The following is a 19,454-nucleotide window of genomic DNA, read 5'->3' on the forward strand; positions in this document are numbered from 1 at the left end:
AAAACATGTTCTCATATGATTAATTTGTTTCGGCTAGTAATAGTTATCTTAGAGGAAGTTCCAGATAATGATTACCCATTGGGGAAAAAAAGATTTTTAAACTCTTTGCAGCGCCTTGGTTACTTTGAAAGGTTAAAATAAGCGTAGTATATCCCTGAGAGGAGCTTTCGGAGAACAAGCATGGCGGCCACGAGAAAGTTAGACTGTAAAGATTTACATGCATATTTGAAAACCTTACACACATCCATCCTCGACAGACTGTACAGCCACCCCGCAACTTGTCTGGCTGTCTTCAGGTACCAGCTAGGAATTTACTTTTCTTTCCACAGTAGATTTCAGTTATCAAATGGACATTGCTATAAAAATGCAACGTCTTGAAATTCAGGGTATATTTTCCAGTGTTTGTTAACAGTGTTTATCCTTGATATAAGTTGTAAATATATCTCCGATGCGTTCTGTTATACGTTGTAGTAGCTATTCTGTTAGTCTGTCACTCAGACCTGAAAACAAATCCAAGAAAGCCTACGCAAGTCTAGAATATTTTACAAGTCTAGATTTCCGCAACTTTTGAAAATGAAGAAATTCTCAGGGTTTAGATTGCATTATATTTTTTTTACTGTGAACGTTTTTCTGTAAAATATGTTTATTTCAGAGACTGGAAAGAGTTCCTTCTGATCCCCCATTTTCTTTCTTCCGTAGAGTAACAGAGGTAACACTAAATGGTTCAACTTTATTTATTGTACTTAACTATGATGCTTTTAGTTATTTTTGTGAGCCCTCTAGTAACTGTTGTGTTAGGTTTTGTTAATAATTCTGGTATATGTCAATATATAAGTATCATTTGGATAGGGGAACATGAGGAACTCTTACCCAGAGACTATGTAGTTGTTAGTTTATTATTCTGTCACAACTGCTTGGTAGACGTGAAAGTGTTTTAACCGACCTAACCTGTTTTACTCAGCTCTAATAAACCCTTAATATTGCTGAAAAGATATGACGTAAGAATGAAAGGATATTGATTATTTGAAGTATGGAGTGACCATAGTCGGTATATTAACAGTCATTTTTCACTACTTACAATTCTCAGTACACTGAAATAACAGTATCTGTTGCCCCCATGGTAAGGGTTAGCATGGTTAGTTATACTATAGGCGAATGTATTCCTGAGAGGTTCCTGGTAAGGATTATGGGCAATTTATTATATTTATGAGGAGGCCCCCAACACCATGAACACTATCCAAATGTCCGAAGGTTGCCTACTGTTTTTGTTTTATTCAGTAAGGATTAATCTCAAATTGTATTTTTTGTTATGATTATTTCCACAATGTGCACTATTTTAATGTTGAAAGCTCCAGTGGATATTGTACAAGTTGAACAAAATGCAACAACAATGTGAACATTTTGAAAATCTGACTGTGACATGTTTGCAGTGTTTTCAGTCTAAGTAAACTTATCCTCAGTACTTTTCGTTACACTCCACCACTGAGTCTAACAAAACCTTATGGGAGGTCGCGTCAGGTAACCTTTGAGATTGACCAATCAGAACACAGCTTACCAAATCGCGAAAGTGCACATTCGCACATCCCTTATGAACATTTTATCTGGAATAGGTTCGTACCCGAACTATTCTGAATGCTATTTAGCGTACGATCGCTTCCGGATGATGCACACAGCGTACGTACTGCCATGACAACGGTGAGTAAACAGTCGCTGAAAATAGTGTTTTTGACAATATTCAAGCATGTTAATTTGCAGAAATATTAGCTAATGGTAACCATGTCAACAGAAACCAAAAGCGTATTTACTACAGGTCAATTAACTGTGTTATATGCAGATTTTTGTTTGTTTGAGATCTGTGTCGGTGACCTGAATATTTTGGAAGTCCCTCCGATCCCTAAATAGTAGCCGTTGTCTGATTGGTTAAATCTATTTAACCGTCTGGCATTTGATTGGACCGTCATTGGTTGCTCAAAGGTTACCTGACGCGACCTTCTACTAGGTTTTGTTAAACTCAGTGGTGGAGTGTAATGAAATACACTGAGACGAAGTTTACTTAGACTGGCAGTGTTTAAGGTAGGAAGTATCTTTAGCAGTTAGTGTAGTGTATGATCCTATAATTAGTATCATTTTTAGAAATAAAAAATTTATATTTGTGAGTGAAAGTACAGCTTCACCAAGAATTATGAATAGTGTATCCACACCTGATTCTGGAAAATAAATACCTTTACAATATCACTATTCTCATGATATTAATCAGTGTATCAGCATTATTACTTGGGGTGGCATGGCCTGTTGGTTAAAAAATACTGATGCTAAAACTAAACTCACTCATTCATACTTTTGTGTTGTACAATATCACACTCTACATGACATTAATTAGTATGCCAACATTGTATCATTTGTGATATGAGAACATGCTTGAAATTAAGTAATTAATTATTGATTTTTTAATGCTTCTGATGAGAGTTGTCTCTGACATGGTTACAGACCAGGTCACAAAATCTGTCAGTGGTAACCATGGTAACTGCAAATAAATGCAAGATTAGAAAACTCATTTCAGCATGTTTTAACTTCATAGTGTTCACCTAAATAAGGGGCAATGTGGTAGCTTAGTGGTTAAAGCGATTGTTTGTCACACTGAAAATGCAGGTTTGATAACTCTCATGGGTCCGGTGTGTGAAGCCCATTTCTGGTGTCCCCCACCATGATATTGCTGGAATATTGCTGAGAGTGACATAAAACCATACCCACCCACCCGCCAAGATAAAAGAATGTTTTGCCCATTTAAATCTTGATTTTATTTCTAAGAATTTATGCTCCTTGTGAACACATTATTGCTAACTACAACATCTTCACTGACTGTTTTTTGTTTCCCTCAGAGAGTTGCCAGAGCTCGGACGCCACTATGTGATGAGAATTTTGTTTGTGGAACAGCCAGTTTCCCAGTCTGTTGTGGGTCAGTGGATCTCCAACAAGCACCAGGAGTAAGTTCTTCTCCAGCATTAGCATTAATTTCAGTTTGATAGGTTTTTCTATGTGAGTCTCGCCAGAGACTTGAGACAAAATGAGAAGATGAAGAGGATGATTTTGCGTTTCATTATCATATTGAAGGTGTTCACCTGTGGGACAAAAAAATATACTAATTGTGGCATAGTTCCATAAAAAGATCATAGTGGTTGTTACTTTCATGCTCAAACGTGGAATTACAAGGTAATTGTTACACTCAAACTCAAACATGGACTTTTGTAAAACAGTTAGAGGTCTATGATAATTGTTACTCTCATACTCAAACATGGACTTTTGTAAAACAGTTAGAGGCCTATGATAATTGTTACTCTCATACTCAAACATGGACTTACAACAAATGATGATTGTTAGTCTCTGGTGTTAAATGGATTTTCTTTGCAGTAACAATAATAATACCTTAAAAAGCCAAGATACTATACTGTACTACTAGATATTTGTATTAACTGCTTTTGTTATTTTCAGAGAGCATCGTAATGCAGTGAAGTCTTTGTCTGATCTGAGGGTGTGGCACGACCAGCCCCTCCCTGGGGGGATGCCAGGCTGGTTACTGAATCACACATTCCGAAAAAACATGAAGATTGCCTTGCTGGGAGGGTCAGTGTTTTCCTCTGTGATTAGCATGATCATGATCCTGTTTTTTGTTCTCGTCTTCTAAAATCCGGCCACCGTATTGATGGAACAGTGTGGCATGCTGTGTCATACAATAATCAACCAACTTCTTAAGTCTGTCATGACATCATTCTGCACTATTCCAGCCTATGGTGTTAGTCTGTAAATAATCAAGTCTGGGCCAGACAATCCATTGTTAAAAAGCATCACCATTGGTCTGTGGCAAAAGGATGATACAATATAAACCAAGTCAAGTAAACAGAGTCTTTACATCATTCCAGATCACTGTGGTCCTTTTGAAGCTCATGCCTCTTTTCCTTCCATCCCCAGAAATGATGGAAGAAGATGTGTTCCAGGACCTTGTACAATTTCAGAAACCCAAAAAGGGATTTGAACTCAGACAATGAGCAACACATGTCTTATGCTGCATTTCAAATGTTGACTAGTTCATAAATATATGCGTTTCCAAAGGGTTGTTATATGTGAGATTAAACTGTGTTCTTGAATGTCCAGTGGTGATGCCTGGACAGGCGGAGGGCCACTGCCACAGGACAAGCATGCCAAGGACATCTCATTTCTGGATAAATACGCCTTGGAGAGATGGGAGGTAGGTTTTCTAGAGACAGGAGATACAAATATATTCACAGAAGTAAATAGATAATGTTTAGCTGTGTAATATGTTAACTGTGCATATTTAGGACATCTGTCATGTCGTGTTGGTCATACAAGTACATTCACAAAAGTAAATAGATATGTTTAGCTGTGTAATATATTAACTGTGCATATTAACAGAATTAAGGACGTCGTGCTGGTCATACAAATATATTCACAGAAGTAAAATAGATAATGTTTAGCTGTGTCATATATTAACTGTGCATATTAAGAACGTCTGTCATGTCGTGCTGGTCATACAAATATAATCACAGAAGTAAATAGATAATGCTTAGCTGTGTAATCTATTAACTGTGCATATTAAGGACGTCTGTCATGCTTGTGGCAGGCAGTCTATATGAAGTTAAAATATTGATTTGTTTGATTCCAGTGTGTGTTGCACTTTATGGTGGGATCGTCGGAGGGGACAGATGGGGTCAGCAAAGATATCATCGATGTGCTGCTCCACAGTGGGCTCATGAAGGAGTGAGTGGACAACTATCTACCACATTGCTGGCACCTGCATGTTCTAACTGTTGTACCTATGTGTAGGATTATTTCGGAAAAATGTCAAGGAAAATACGCAGCGTTCCTTACCTGAGGGGAGGTAGGGTCGCTTTGTGGTTAAAGCATATGCTCGTCATGCCGAAGACTCAGGTCTGACTTGCCAAATCGGTAAAATGTGTGAAGCCCTTTTATTACTAAAAGTGGTGTAAAAATATATACCCAACATGTGCTTCTCACTATATATTAGGTCATGTCTTGTTTTCGAATACCCGCATTTGAGGCTTTTGTTTTGGAGGAACAGGTTTTACTTTTCACTGGGAAGACCTCTTCCCAGGTTTTACTTTTTGTTAGTAAGACCGCTTCCCAGGTTTTACTTTTCCTAACTTTATACGAACATCAACATTCAAATGATACGAATGTTTGAAATCAATTGAAAATTATTGTTCAAGATTAAACTCACAACAAGAATGTTTTCCCAAGAACTGCAAGTCTCAGATGCATAGGCTCTACCGCATGGACACCGGGCCGACGAAGGTGTCAGGGTTAAATTATCTATTTATAGATAATGTCATTAAAATGATTTTACACACGCTTCAGTTATTGTTATGTAGCTTCATTATAGGTCACATGCAACCAAAAAATCAAAATAATTAAAACACAATTATCACTTATTCATGACATAAAATATACATAACTGCTTGTGAAAAAACGAATAAACAAAAAATTCTAAGTGTACAACTGCGGTTCAAAAGTGCAATATTTTGTCCTTGGGCTTACTCTGCTTGAAACGAAGTCCTAACGAGACCGAACTTAGTCATAGCGGATGGATGTGCACTAAAGTGTAATGATGCCTCTGATTGGCTGGTTCATTTGCTGATACGCTGAGGGCTGATGATCTATTTGATGGGCATTTTAGGAGTATGGCAAGACACAAGAAAGCAAGATTCTTTATGAATGACAACTGCTTTTATTGTACTTGATGTGTCGTTTCAGTATGGCTTCATATATCATTGTCAAACAAAAGCATACACACTAGAAGTTGTTATCCATAAAGAATGTATATAGAGATGTGAAGTTTTGTAAATACGTGTTCTCTGTATTTGCGTTTGATCCAATCCAAAATCATCTCAGTAGAGATGGTGAACTACTGTGTGGCTGGAAACTGTCATTCGTCCAAATACAAAGCAGGACTTTAAACTGACAAGAGTTTGCACCAGTTTCTGTCAGATCCAGTCATCCGAGAAAAATGGATGTAGTTTATTTGCAACCCACAGACGTAAAAACATGTCATGAGTACAAGTATCACACCTGCCTAATTACATAATGTAGCAGAGACAAGACTCGGGTGCACGAGTCATAAATCAATTTGATTTGTTTATGGCATATAGCCTGATAGGTCAATGATTAAGTCTCTGTATTGCATGCTGTTCTTAGCAGATGGGCAGGGAGACATATAGGTGTCAATAAACCAGACAATGAGCTTTCCCTGTGACAGAGGCTGCTTGCCCCAATGAACAAGTTTATTTTTATGTAATGTGTAGATTGTTTACTTGTTTGTGTGCACAAACAAGATTAGGCTACTGCTCACAACCTTATACTCTGAGCATGTATACTGTTTCAAGCTCCGCGAACCTATGTGCATGTGTTATGGGTGAAGCGCAGCATAGCTGTTGAAAACACTTTTTCCCCCAGCGTTGGGGGAAATTGAGTGAATCATTTGAACTTGGGTTTTTTTTCAACTTTCTAGGTTGAATTGGCATTTTTGATGATTTGTAAGTGCATACCGAAAGGTATCAGAAGCTGCAAAATACGCACGTTCCATGTGGACTTTAAATGATCATCTACATTGTAATTATCCATCATTGACGGTGTATATGTTAGAGAAAACACTTCTCCTTGGTTTTGGTAGACAGTGTAAAACCATCGGGGTTGGGAAATCCCTACCCCTCTGGTTTTACAATGTCTACCCAAACCGAGGAGAAGTGTTTTCCTCTGTACCTAACATTCGCTTTCATTTGGAAGTTTTGATTCCAGTGAAATAGTTCCTGGCATTCAGTCACAGACTGTTCTGTTAGTAATGGTTAAGTGTCACGAATGAAAGATGTTAATCACATCATTTGGACATCCAGGGATTGGAAGTGGCTTTCAGATATTTTGTCATCCCTGTCTGCATTCAGCCCCCTCTTCCTGTTTCAGGGAGTCGTCCGAGCCGCTGCCATCCATTTCCCCGGCTGGGTTCCAGTTCCTGCTGCTTGATACTGGCTCCCAGGTGTGGTACTTCATGCTGCAGTACTTGGAGTCCGTGGAGGTTAGTGTTGCTGTGGTTACTGTACCAGGTGTGTAACTTCATGCTGCAGTTCCTGGAGTCAGTGGAGGTTAGTGTTGCTGTGGTTACAGTACCAGGTGTGGTACTTCATGTTGCAGTTCCTGGAGTCAGTGGAGGTTAGTGTTGCTGTGGTTACAGTACCAGGTGTGGTACTTCATGTTGCAGTTCCTGGAGTCCGTGGAGGTTATTTTTGTCATGGTTACTGTACCAGGTGTGGTACTTCATGCTACAGTAGACCCGTGAAGGTCCCGGGGTAGAATAGGCCTTCAGCAACCCATGCTTGCCATAAAAGGCGACTCAGCTTGTCGTAAGAGGCAACTAACGGGATCGGGTGGTCAGGCTCGCTGACTTGGTTGACATGTGTCATCAGTTCCCAATTGCGTAGATCGATGCTCATGTTGTTGATCACTGGATTGTCTGGTCCAGACTCGATTATTTACAGACCGCCGCCATATAGCTGTAATATTGCTGAGTGCGGCGTAAAACTAAACTAACTCACTCACTCACTCATGCTTCAGTACCTGGAGTCTGTGGAGGTCAGTATTGCCATGGTTACTGTACCAGATGTGGTACTTCATGCTGCAGTACTTGGAGTCCGTGGAGGTTAGTGTTGCTGTGGTTACTGTACCAGGTGTGGTACTTCATGCTGCAGTTTCTGGAGTCCGTGGAGGTTAGTGTTGCTGTGGTTACTGTACCAGGTGTGGTATTTCATGCTGCAGTTCCTGGAGTCCGTGGAGTTTAGTTTTGTCATGGTTACTGTACCAGGAGTGGTACTTCATGCTGCAGTACCTGCAGTCCGTGTAGGTTAGTATTGCCATGGTTACTGTACTAGGTGTGGTACTTCATGCTGCAGTTCCTGGAGTCCGTGTAGGTTAGTATTGCCATGGTTACTGTACCAGGTGTGGTACTTCATGCTGCAGTTTCTGGAATCCGTGGAGGTTAGTTTTGCCATGGTTACTGTACCAGGAGTGGTACTTCATGCTGCAGTTCCTGGAGTCCATGTAGGTTAGTGTTGCTGTGGTTACTGTACCAGGTGTGGTACTTCATGCTGCAGTTCCTGGAGTCCGTGGAGGTTAGTGTTGCTGTGGTCACTGTACCAGATGTGGTACTTCATGCTGCAGTTCCTGGAGTCTGTGGAGGTTAGTTTTGCCATGGTTACTGTACCAGGAGTGGTACTTCATGCTGCAGTTCCTGGAGTCCGTGTAGGTTAGTGTTGCTGTGGTTACTGTACCAGGTGTGGTACTTCATGCTGCAGTACCTGGAGTCCGTGTAGGTTAGTGTTGCTGTGGTTACTGTACCAGATGTGGTACTTCATGCTGCAGTTCCTGGAGTCTGTGGAGGTTAGTTTTGCCATGGTTACTGTACCAGGAGTGGTACTTCATGCTGCAGTTCCTGGAGTCCGTGTAGGTTAGTGTTGCTGTGGTTACTGTACCAGGTGTGGTACTTCATGCTGCAGTACCTGGAGTCCGTGTAGGTTAGTGTTGCTGTGGTTACTGTACCAGATGTGGTACTTCATGCTGCAGTTCCTGGAGTCTGTGGAGGTTAGTTTTGCCATGGTTACTGTACCAGGAGTGGTACTTCATGCTGCAGTTCCTGGAGTCCGTGTAGGTTAGTGTTGCTGTGGTTACTGTACCAGGTGTGGTACTTCATGCTGCAGTTCCTGGAGTCCGTGGAGGTTAGTGTTGCTGTGGTCACTGTACCAGGTGTGGTACTTCATGCTGCAGTACCTGCAGTCCGTGGAGGTCAGTATTGCCATGGTTACTGTACCAGGTGTGTAACTTCATGCTGCAGTACCTTTAGTTCATGGAGGTTAGTGTTGCTGTGGTTACAGTACCAGGTGTGGTACTTCAATTGCCAGTATCTCGAGTCTGTGGAGATAAGAAATGCTGTGGTTACTGTCCCAAGTATGGCCGTTCATGCTGCAGGACCTCATGTCCGAGGAAGTATGTGTTGCCATGGTTACTATCCCAGGCGTGTTTCTTCATGTGGCAGTACTTGAGTCTGTGGAGGTACGTGTTGCTTTGGTTACTGTCCCAGGTGTGGTACTTCATGCTGCAGTACCTTGAGTCTGTAGAGATACATGTTGCCATGGATACTATACCAAGTGTGCTACTTAATGCTACAGTACCTTGAGTCTGTGGAGGTATGTGTTGCTATGGATACTGTACCATGGTGTGGTAATTTCTGCTGAAATATGGTTAATATTTTGATTTCATTTCTTGGATCTGTTTTCTGTTTCAGTCTCGAGGAATGGATCTTGTAGAGTGTTTATCATTTTTGTTCCAGTTAAGTTTCTCCACACTAGGAAAGGTAAGTAAAGTATAAATAATTTTTCTGATTAAACTCACCTAGCAATTTGTTAACCATGTGTCTTTCTGTATTGTAAATACCATGTCTCACATTAGTTTTACTAGGCACATTTTCATTTATTTCACTGTAGTTAAATAAAAATCAATGGAAATACACTTATGTACATATGTAGATCCTTTACGTCACACAGATATTAAAGGTCTGCCTCACAGTTTGCTGGTGGCCTACTAATGCCTTGATTGACAGTATAGTGCCATATCAAGTAAACCATCCGTACATTTGCAACTTTTCTTGTCAGTAGGAGAAGTGGCATAGCCTAGAGGTTATGCAGCTGCTCATCACACTGAAGTCCCGGGTTCAGTTCCCCACAAGGGTACACTATGTCAAGCCCATTTTTGGTGTCTTCCATCTTGATATTGTTGGAATAATGTTAAAAGAGGCATAAAACTATACTCAATCTTGTTATCACTCAGATAGGCTTGAAGTCAGTAGTGTTGTGAAATAGATATGTTGTGCCATGACGCAGGACTACTGTACAGAGGGCATGAGTGAATCTCAGCTGAAATTCCTGCAGCACCTCCGAGAGTTTGGACTGGTTTACCAGCGTAAGGTGAGCAGGTCCATATGTACATTTAATCAAATCACAGCACCTCTTTTTTAATTTTATGTTATCATTTAGCATTGCAGCAGAATACTGTTACCTTCATATGCCAAACATGCCCTGTTGTCTTGTTGGAGTGGTTCCTGTGATTTTGTTGCGTTGGAATCCTGTTTTTTCTTACACAAGGGCTCCTGTGATTTTAATTTTGTTTGTCACAGATCCTGTCATTTTATTTTTGTGGGGATATTTTTGTTGTAAAGAGACAGTTGACTAAAGGATGATGTTCTTACAGTGACTCACTCATGTATTGTCTGTCATTCCCAGATTGCATCGGTTTTGCTCATGTTATCAACCATTGATTTCCATAACTAGACCTTGGTATGGTTCATACTTCCATGACTGCTGGAATACTGCAGACTGACCATTCATTTGTTGTTTTACAGAGAAAATCTCAAAGATATTACCCCACCCGCCTGGCCATCAACATAGCATCAGGACTAACTACTTTCAACACTGACAGCCATTCATCTGGCTACCTGGTAGTAGAGACGAACTACAGAGTGTATGCTTATACAGGTACATATATACTGCAGGATCATGGTTCCTAGGCTTGTACAGGTACATACATATTGCAGGATCATGGTTCCTAGGCTTGTACAGGTACAAACATATTGCAAGATCATGGTGTCAAGCTTGGTCAATGTTGATTATGTCTCTAGGATTATACAGGTACATACATACTGCAGGATCATGGATCCTAGGCATTCAGGTAGATACATACTGCAGGATCATGGTTCCTAGGCTTATACAGGTAGATACATACTGAAGGATCATGGTTCCTAGGCTTATACAGGTACATATATACTGCAGGATCATGGTTCCTAGGCTTCTACAGGTAGATACATACTTCAGGATCATGGTTCCTAGACTTGTACAGGTACATACATACTGCAGGATCATGGATCCTAGGCATTCAGGTAGATACATACTGCAGGATCATGGTTCCTAGGCTTATACAGGTAGATACATACCGAAGAATCATGGTTCCTAGGCTTATACAGGTACATATATACTGCAGGATCATGGTTCCTAGGCTTATACAAGTAGATACATACTTCAGGATCATGGATCCTAGGCTTATACAGGTACATATACACTGCAGGATCATGGTTCCTAGGCTTATACAGGTACATACATACTGCTTGTACTGGTACTTACATATTGCAGGATCATGATTCCTAGGCTTATACAGGTACATATATACTGCAGGATCATGGTTCCTAGGATTATACAGGTACATATATACTGCAGGATCATGGTTCCTAGGCTTGTACAGGTACATATACACTGCAGGATCATGGTTCCTAGGCTTGTAGAGGTACATACACACTGCAGGATCATGGTTCCTAGGCTTGTACAGGTACATACTGCAGGATCATGGATCCTAGGCTTGTACATATACATACATACTGCAGGATCATGGTTCCTAGACTTGTACAGGTACATACATACTGCAGGATCATGGATCCTAGGCTTGTACATGTACATACATACTGCAGGATCATGGATCCTAGGCTTGTACATGTACATACATACTGCAGGATCATGGATCCTAGGCTTATACAGGTAGATACATGCTGCAGGATCATGGTTCCTAGGCTTATACAGGTACATATATACTGCAGGATCATGGTTCCTAGGTTTATACAGGTACATATATACTGCAGGATCATGGTTCCTAGGATTATACAGGTACATATATACTGCAGGATCATGGTTCCAAGGCTTATACAGGTACATATATACTGCCGGATCATGGTTCCTAGGATTATACAGGTAGATACATACTGCAGGATCATGGTTCCTAGGCTTGTACAGGTACTTACATATTGCAGGATCATGGTGTCAAGCTTGGTCAATGTTGATTATGTCTCTAGGCTTATACAGGTACATACATACTGCAGGATCAAGGTGTCAGATGTGGTCAGCTTAGATTACGTTTCTAGGTTTGTTATCATTGTACCCATTCTTGTAATACACCCCAAGGTCGTGAACTTTCAAAACCTTACATCAACAGAACACCAAACTAATGTTTTACCCTCCCATCAGTGCAGCTGCCCAACTGTCAAACCGCTCTTTCACTCACGACATTCTAGTCTTCATGCTTTTATCATTCCAGACTCTCCTCTACAGACTGCATTGTTGGCATTATTCTGTCAAATGTTATACAGGTAGGTTCTGTCAAATGTTATACAGGTAGGTTCTGCCAAATGTCATACAACTTAGTTGTTTTAAGTGTCATATAGACAGCTACATTCTAATGGCATACAAGTAAGTTCCATCAACTGTCTTACAGGTAAGTTCCATCAAATGTCATACAGACAGCTAGCTGCACTTTAATGTCATACAGGTAAGTTCCATCAATTGTCATATGAGTAAGTTTCATCAAATGTCATACAGACATGTTCACTTTAATGTCATAAATGTCATACAGACTGGTACACTCTAATGTTGTACAGGTTAGTCAACGTCAAATGATGCAATGTTTTTCAAGGATGTTTATGTTTAAGGACTCTAGATGTCACCCTTTCTGTTGACAGATTCCCCAATATGGCTGTAGCCAACTTGTCCCGAGATAGCGTCAGAGCAGCTCTGATGAGGGGAATAACTGCTGAGCAGGTAAATGCTTCACATGTGAAGCCTTCAGTCTCTCTAATACCTGACACTGTTATGTAATTGAGTGAAAAGTCGTGTCTGGAATATCGGTCACATTAAATATTTAAGATTTACAACTGCCATGCTCCTTTAAATATGGTGTGATTACCAACCAAAAGAGAGATATCCTTAAAATAGTTGCTATGTCATGTGCAGTCTGCTGTGTCAGGAAAATCTCACTACCATCACTACTTTCATTTTGGTAGCAGACTACAAAGAGAGTTGATCATCTGGTCACAAATCCTCTCTTTTGCATTTATTTCTAATTTTCAGCAAACTACTTGTTTTTTATAATGCGAACCAAAATACCTTTCAAGGATTTGACTCTGTAAATAGTTAAAAACTTCGGTATCATGCATAAAACCCTCCCTGATCCTCAAGCAAGGCAGTGGGCCAGTCTAGTGGTAAAACTGTTTGCCGTCAAGCTGAAAACCCACATGGGTAGAATGTGTGAGGCCCATTTCTAGTGTCTCCTGCCATGATATTGCTGGAACAAAATTAAACTCACTCTTCCTCAAGCCATCTCATCAGTTTGACATTCTGTGAGTGCCATATGACAAGCCAGTGTGATACAGGTGCAGTGAGGCTTTCTCTGGTCTAAAGCAACATTCACTCTATCTCACAGTCTGGTAGTAACAGTACTGCATGTATTTGTTTTCACAGATAATCAACTTCCTACGCAGCCATGCCCATCCGGAGATGATGAAGACAGTAAGTAAAACCACAGCCTTAGTTGTCAAAGGAAATTGACTGAGAGATCCCATGTTTTAAACTGAAATTCCAGGAAATGATAATACCATTGTTGTTTGCATTGAAATGATTAACAATCAGCGCCTTTTCAGAGGACCAAGCCACAAGTATTTCCCCCCGACAGTGTTATTACAGGATTGTTTATCCAACAGACCCCCTTGATCATCTTGTGTTGCTGTACAGTTGTCTCCCCTGCGATGACCATATGTTATAGGAATGTTTCCCCCCACAGACCCCTGTGATCCCCCTAACTGTGTGCGACCAGGTTCGACTCTGGGAGCTGGAGAGAGACCGCTTCAAGTTTTCAGATGGCGTCATGTACAACCAATTCCTGTCTCAGAATGACTTTGAGCTTCTCAGAGACTATGCACAAGTGAGTTATCTCCCAGTGGTTAACTGACTTAAATATTTGTGCTTTACTTGGCTCAGCGCCTTCTGAGAAGTGTATGTGCCTGTATATGCCAGATTTGCTGTAAACACTTTCTCTTTATATATTTGATTTAGTATTCACAATTTAGAGATAAAAAGAAATGGAAGATGACCATTTTTGACAGGACTAAACCACATAACACTGATGATTATATGCAGAAGGCTTACTGACCCTCACAATCAAATGTTTTTGAATTTCTCAGAATTTGACTTTTGGGAACACACAAACCAGGAAGCAGTATAAGGTTTTGAAGCACTGATTATCTATCAGAATTGTTGTTGTACAAAAAAGTCATTTTGAATTTCCTGCCGATGTATAATACAAGCTGAGTGCAATAAAGCCTGTTTGATTCATCTCAATGAGCAGGGGATAGCAAAGTGGTTCTAGTGTTCAACTCCTCACTCTTAATTGCGTCAGTAATCTAAGAGATGAATATTATCTTTCCATATCCCTAGTCATGCTTATTTGTGTGTCTTTGCTTCTGTTCGAAGTTCCAGTGGAAACTTGAAATCCCTTGAAGTTCCCTTCTTCAAAAGAGGAGGTAAAATCATATTCACCCATGAGTACCCTCCCTTTCCTCCATATTTTTGTGCCAATATTGGTCACCTGATCAGCCATATTTGTTACTCTCTCCTTCATCGCCCAATAGGAAGGTTGTGTGGGTGACTTGGACTCTCTATACAACACTTTTCTCTTGTTTATTTCATTTTTTAATCCAAATATTGCTGTATATGGTTTTCGGTCTGTAGTTTTAATTGCATGATGTGAAAATTTTGTGTAGAAATTACGTATATTATACATGTTTGCAGCTTGTAATCATGATTAGTACTTTGTTTACTTGTTGATGAAAACTTGTTTAAGTTGTACATAGCATCCGATCCATACCGATTATGTCCATGTTGCACGACAGTCTACTTCTGATGTCCGCTGTGATCTTTGTTGACATTTACCATTTGAAGAATTTAGTCAATATTTATTTGCTGTTTAGACATGCAAGGGAGAAGGTAAGACAGTATCCATCAGTCATGTAGGGCAAGGAGAATGATTGCGCTAAGGACCGTGCATTGATGGCTAGAGCTGATTTTTGTATGCAGCACCAGCTACTGCTACTGCAACTGCTATGCAACATAAATTAACAGATGATTACCTTTGGTGCAGACATCTTCGACGAAGGATGGCAGCCCTGCCAATACAGCACACCTGCAGTGTATGTCAGAAGAGGCATCAGTATTCTCTGATGAATACTCACCTTCATGAAGATCTACACGTTCAGCGCAGGATTTTGATGGAGGACTATTCATGGAACAGTTCATACAATGCGTGATGTCCAGGAGCGAGGCTTCTCGGAAGAGAGAGCTGCCACAAAGATACCTGCAGCTAATGCTTACGTGCATGAAGACACATCTTATTGTAAAACTCAGTTGAATGTTGAAGAAGACATGCATGAATGTTTACCTTCTCATAGATCACCCCATCGATAACCTCAGATTCACAAATATCGGCTCAACAGTAATTCTCCCAGGAGGAGAATCTAACAACTTTCAGTGACATACTTGAAAGGGTTCTCCATGCAGGAAGTCTCCATGTCATCAACGACAACGTTGTGTATCATCTTCACCTTCTGATCTGGATACATGCACACTTGTGCACAGGGGCACTTAACTGCAGGATGATTTCTCAATGAGGGGATCAATCTTCATGCAGATGTAGGAAGCCTCCGCTGAATATGCGCAAGGATTATCGATTTGAAGATTTGTGCAGAAAAGATCGTGCACGAAGGGAGATGCATATAGAAGATGAACGGAACTACCTGCACAGGATTCGTGCAAGGAATCACATATGGAGGTTGCACAAAGGGATGTTAAATATGATTATACACCTCCACACAGGGAGTCACACAGGCAAACTCATCATCAGGATTCAGATAGCTTTGGGGATGAAGAAACAGACGTTATATTTTCTGATGTGGAAGTAACTTCGTGGATAGGTGATGGATTGATTGAGAATCTTCGTTGAAGGAATCTAATGAAACTTTCACCTACAGGATGATCAATGAAGGTTTTGATACACTTAAAGTGCCTCCTATAGATCCTATTTCTAGGATGCCAGACAGTCACAGTGCTGCTTTCAGTAAAGCCACGAGATATCAAAGTCAACATATACCACCGATCAATTCAAAAAGATTCCTGTACATCATATGGAACCATTCATGAAGCCTTTGCACATTGATGAAGACTATAAACTCAACAAGAAACCTCGGGTTGAATCTTACAAAGTGTATGACAAGAAGCTAGTTCAACTAGACACCACTACTCGTCGTACCTTTTATGGTCTAAAAAAGACTGAGTTTAATGAAGCATAAATATATAGATTCAAGAATTCATGTTTAGAAGAGGACAGGATGATTTTGTCAGCTCTCAGAGAGGAGACCAACAATTGGAGCACCTTGCATCGACATCAGCAGGATTAACTACCTGCAGTAGAGGCCGCACCCTTAGGAGTGGCAGACAGTCACAGATAGTCATGTTGTTGAAGATCAGGTTCAGAACAACTGGAGCTTTCCACTCCCCGTCGTTCCCGTACAACCATCTACCATGGGTGGAAGACTACAGAGTTACTGGGAAAACTGGTGAATATTACAAGACAACTTTGTATTCCAGACACTTCACGAGAGGATACAAGATGCATCTAAAGACTACTTACTTACCGCCACTTACCAGTACACGAAGATGTTCAGTTATGCGGTAGATCAAGCCCAGAAGGTGGAAGAAGCCATTATGTCTCTCCTAAACAATAACGCAGTTGAAGAAATAAAATTGGACTTTGTCTCACACCAGGGTTTTATTCCCCAATCTTCCTCATTCCAAAGAAGAACTCCAAGGAAAAGTTCAGGCATATTTGCAACATGAGCAGATTCAGTCGAGATTATCTTCTCAAACCGCAACTTTTCAAAACAATTCACCTCCAACAACTCTGGGCACCTCGTGTGTCCACACGATTACATACCCAACATAGATCTGCAGGAGAAGTATCTGCATGTTCCTAAACACCCACTGTCAAGGAAATACCTAAGATTCCTATTCAAGGGTCGTTATTTTCAATGGAATGTCCTTCCATTTGGAATTTCATCGGCTCCTTGGTTGTTTACACGAATAAGAAAGCCTATAGCATCGAGGGCTATGCAATGCCTTTTATGTGGACGACGGGATTTAAGTGCATGAAGAAGTCAGTACACTCAGACTGCAAATCGGCTTCACAATCTAATTGAGTTATGATGGTTAGACAACCTACAAAAATCAAAACTAGCACCAAAACAGGATCCACAGTTTCTGGAGATATGGTTTATCGCAATCATATTGTGATTCTGAATGACCCCTGGGGCAAGAGTCAAGCCGGAACACTGCAACACTCATCTTTATGAAGGATGGGATGTTCACTTGCCAACAAAGTGACAGCAGGGATATGGTCCAATTGAGATTCAATTGTACATCAACCAGTTGGAAATGAAGGCAGTAATCAATGTATTACAACACTGGCTGGAAGCGTTACGATACATGAGACAATGTGTTTGCACATTACTATCTCAGAGACATTGGCAAGGAGGATGTCTCAAGCCTCTTCTTGTTGCAACAACAGGTAATGGTTTCCCAAAGGCACCCTTATCGCATGACTTGATACCTTCACAAACAAGGTGATTGGGTGAGAGTGCATACGCACATTGAGACAGACTAGCGTGAGTGACTATAAACCCTGCACGCACGCAAGCACGCACGCAGGCAGGCAGGCAGGCAGGCACGCACGCAGGCAGGCACAAACGCAGGCACGCACGCACGCACGTGGTGCCTGACCACAGGTGGACGTAGATATACAGCAAATATACATGAGTCAGGATAAAGAAAAATATGTAATTTTCTGAATGAAATTGCTGTTTATACTTATCCTGACTTATGAAGTCAATCCTCCCAAACTCCCCTTCATGCCACTTGGATTTACTTGCAAATCCTTGAGTTTGAGCTATGAAAATTATGGAGAGAGAGACAAATGTGGCTGATCATCTGACCAATACTAGCGCCAAAATATAGAGGATAGGGATTTTGCATCCTCTTTGGAAGAAGGGAACTTCAAGGGATTTCAAGTTTCCACAGGAACTTTGAATAGACGATGGAAACGAGCATAAAAGCTTGAGTCAAGATAGGTATGGAGTATCAATTTTATTCAGAAAATTACATTTTCCAGGATCTGAACGTTCTGGTCTGGGATAATCCAAGTAAACGAGTTATGATCGTCTCAAGAGCAGGCCATGACGATGTCAAACGATTCTGGAAGAGGCAGAAGCAATCTTGACCCTTCTCCTGTCAAGACAGTGTTGACATCGCCTTGGAAACAGGGAACATTGAAAGATGGCAGCAGAGCTGACAGTCCCATGATGAATCAGCAAGGGTTAGAAGAAGTCACCAATGCAAGAGGTGATGTTACTAAAGATAAAACTAAATTGGTCTTTCTCCCATATGATCTGCTGTAGAAAGTGGAGCTAAATTCTGATCCTCTGGTGACTTTGGCCGCTGTGGCAAGCTTGTGATTAGTAAGTGAGCCACATGACCTCCATTGGAAAAAGTACAGTACTCTACTCTGTTCAGATGTGTGTTGTTTTGTTTGTTGAATGCAATGAGTGCATTCAGTAATGTGTACATTGTGTAAATATATTCGTTGTACATATTGTAAGAAAGGATAAACTATGAACTTGTGCTGCTTGCTTTTTATTTATATTCCTTAATTTGACAGCACATTGCTCATCAGAGCCAGATTAACCATTGCCTTCCCACTCCGTTGTATCCCAATTGTGTAGAGATATGCTCATACTGTTGACCACATTAGTCACCTCTCATAAGAAGCATGGGTTACTAAAATTCTAACCAGGACCACCAAAGACAGTACCTACGTTTAATGCTGATATGCGTGCACACTGGCATAAGCACTTTAGCTTGAATCGGGCACAAGACCATAATTTTGCGTTTATTTACTTTGTTCATTTTTCATTTTTACATTTGTGAAAGCATAAGACAGCAGAAACAAAAGCTATCTTTCTAGTAATTCCCAAAGATCATTTGAAATATACTGCAAAGATTCCAAGTTGTGGTTTGTAACTATCAAATGTAAAGCCACTAGTTGGGCAATTCGAGCAGGAAAAAATTAAGGATGTACCATTTTAGCATGGCACATTGAAGATAATAGAATGTGTTTCAGTCAATCGCAATCCTACATTTATGTATAGAGTGTAGTGCGTATGTACACAATGCCAGTCTTATCTCACAAAACTTTCTGTATTTTTAATATTATTCCCTGCCACGAATTGCAAGGGGGGATATAGATGTGAACACCGTTCGTCTGTCCTTCCTGTTCATCCGCCCCGTCGTCCATTCGAGGCGGAGTTTCCCACTTAGACCATGGAGTGGAAACATGCTGTAAGCAGAGTTAAACAAATGCTCTAGCCAACCACTCACCACCGCTCCCATTCCCAAACACAGTGC

General features: G+C 40.7%; 1 protein-coding gene across 1 annotated transcript; it reads left to right on the forward strand.

Annotated features, from left to right (window-relative positions):
• Positions 1-162: 162 nt before the first annotated feature.
• LOC137272591 (general transcription factor IIH subunit 4-like) lies at positions 163-18,671 on the forward strand. Its single transcript, XM_067804982.1, has 14 exons — positions 163-296; positions 2,880-2,984; positions 3,490-3,621; positions 4,150-4,243; positions 4,679-4,773; positions 6,991-7,102; positions 9,362-9,430; positions 9,957-10,040; positions 10,475-10,607; positions 12,211-12,262; positions 12,632-12,710; positions 13,410-13,457; positions 13,729-13,869; positions 18,163-18,671. Exons 1-14 carry the CDS (start codon positions 181-183, stop codon positions 18,268-18,270), a joined length of 1,368 nt encoding a protein of 455 aa, XP_067661083.1. The 5' UTR covers positions 163-180; the 3' UTR covers positions 18,271-18,671.
• The last annotated feature ends 783 nt before the right edge of the window (positions 18,672-19,454 follow it).

Source organism: Haliotis asinina, chromosome 2 (genome assembly GCF_037392515.1).
Source record: "Haliotis asinina isolate JCU_RB_2024 chromosome 2, JCU_Hal_asi_v2, whole genome shotgun sequence".
Classification (NCBI taxonomy): domain Eukaryota; kingdom Metazoa; phylum Mollusca; class Gastropoda; order Lepetellida; family Haliotidae; genus Haliotis; species Haliotis asinina.

Excerpts from the sequence above, each read along its gene's own strand:
- LOC137272591 (XM_067804982.1), top strand. The coding sequence starts at position 181 with ATGGCGGCCACGAGAAAGTTAGACTGTAAAGATTTACATGCATATTTG. Across the intron at positions 2,985-3,489 it reads ATCTCCAACAAGCACCAGGA|AGAGCATCGTAATGCAGTGA; the intron begins GTAAGTTCTTCT and ends TGTTATTTTCAG. Across the intron at positions 12,263-12,631 it reads TTCTGTCAAATGTTATACAG|ATTCCCCAATATGGCTGTAG; the intron begins GTAGGTTCTGTC and ends TTCTGTTGACAG.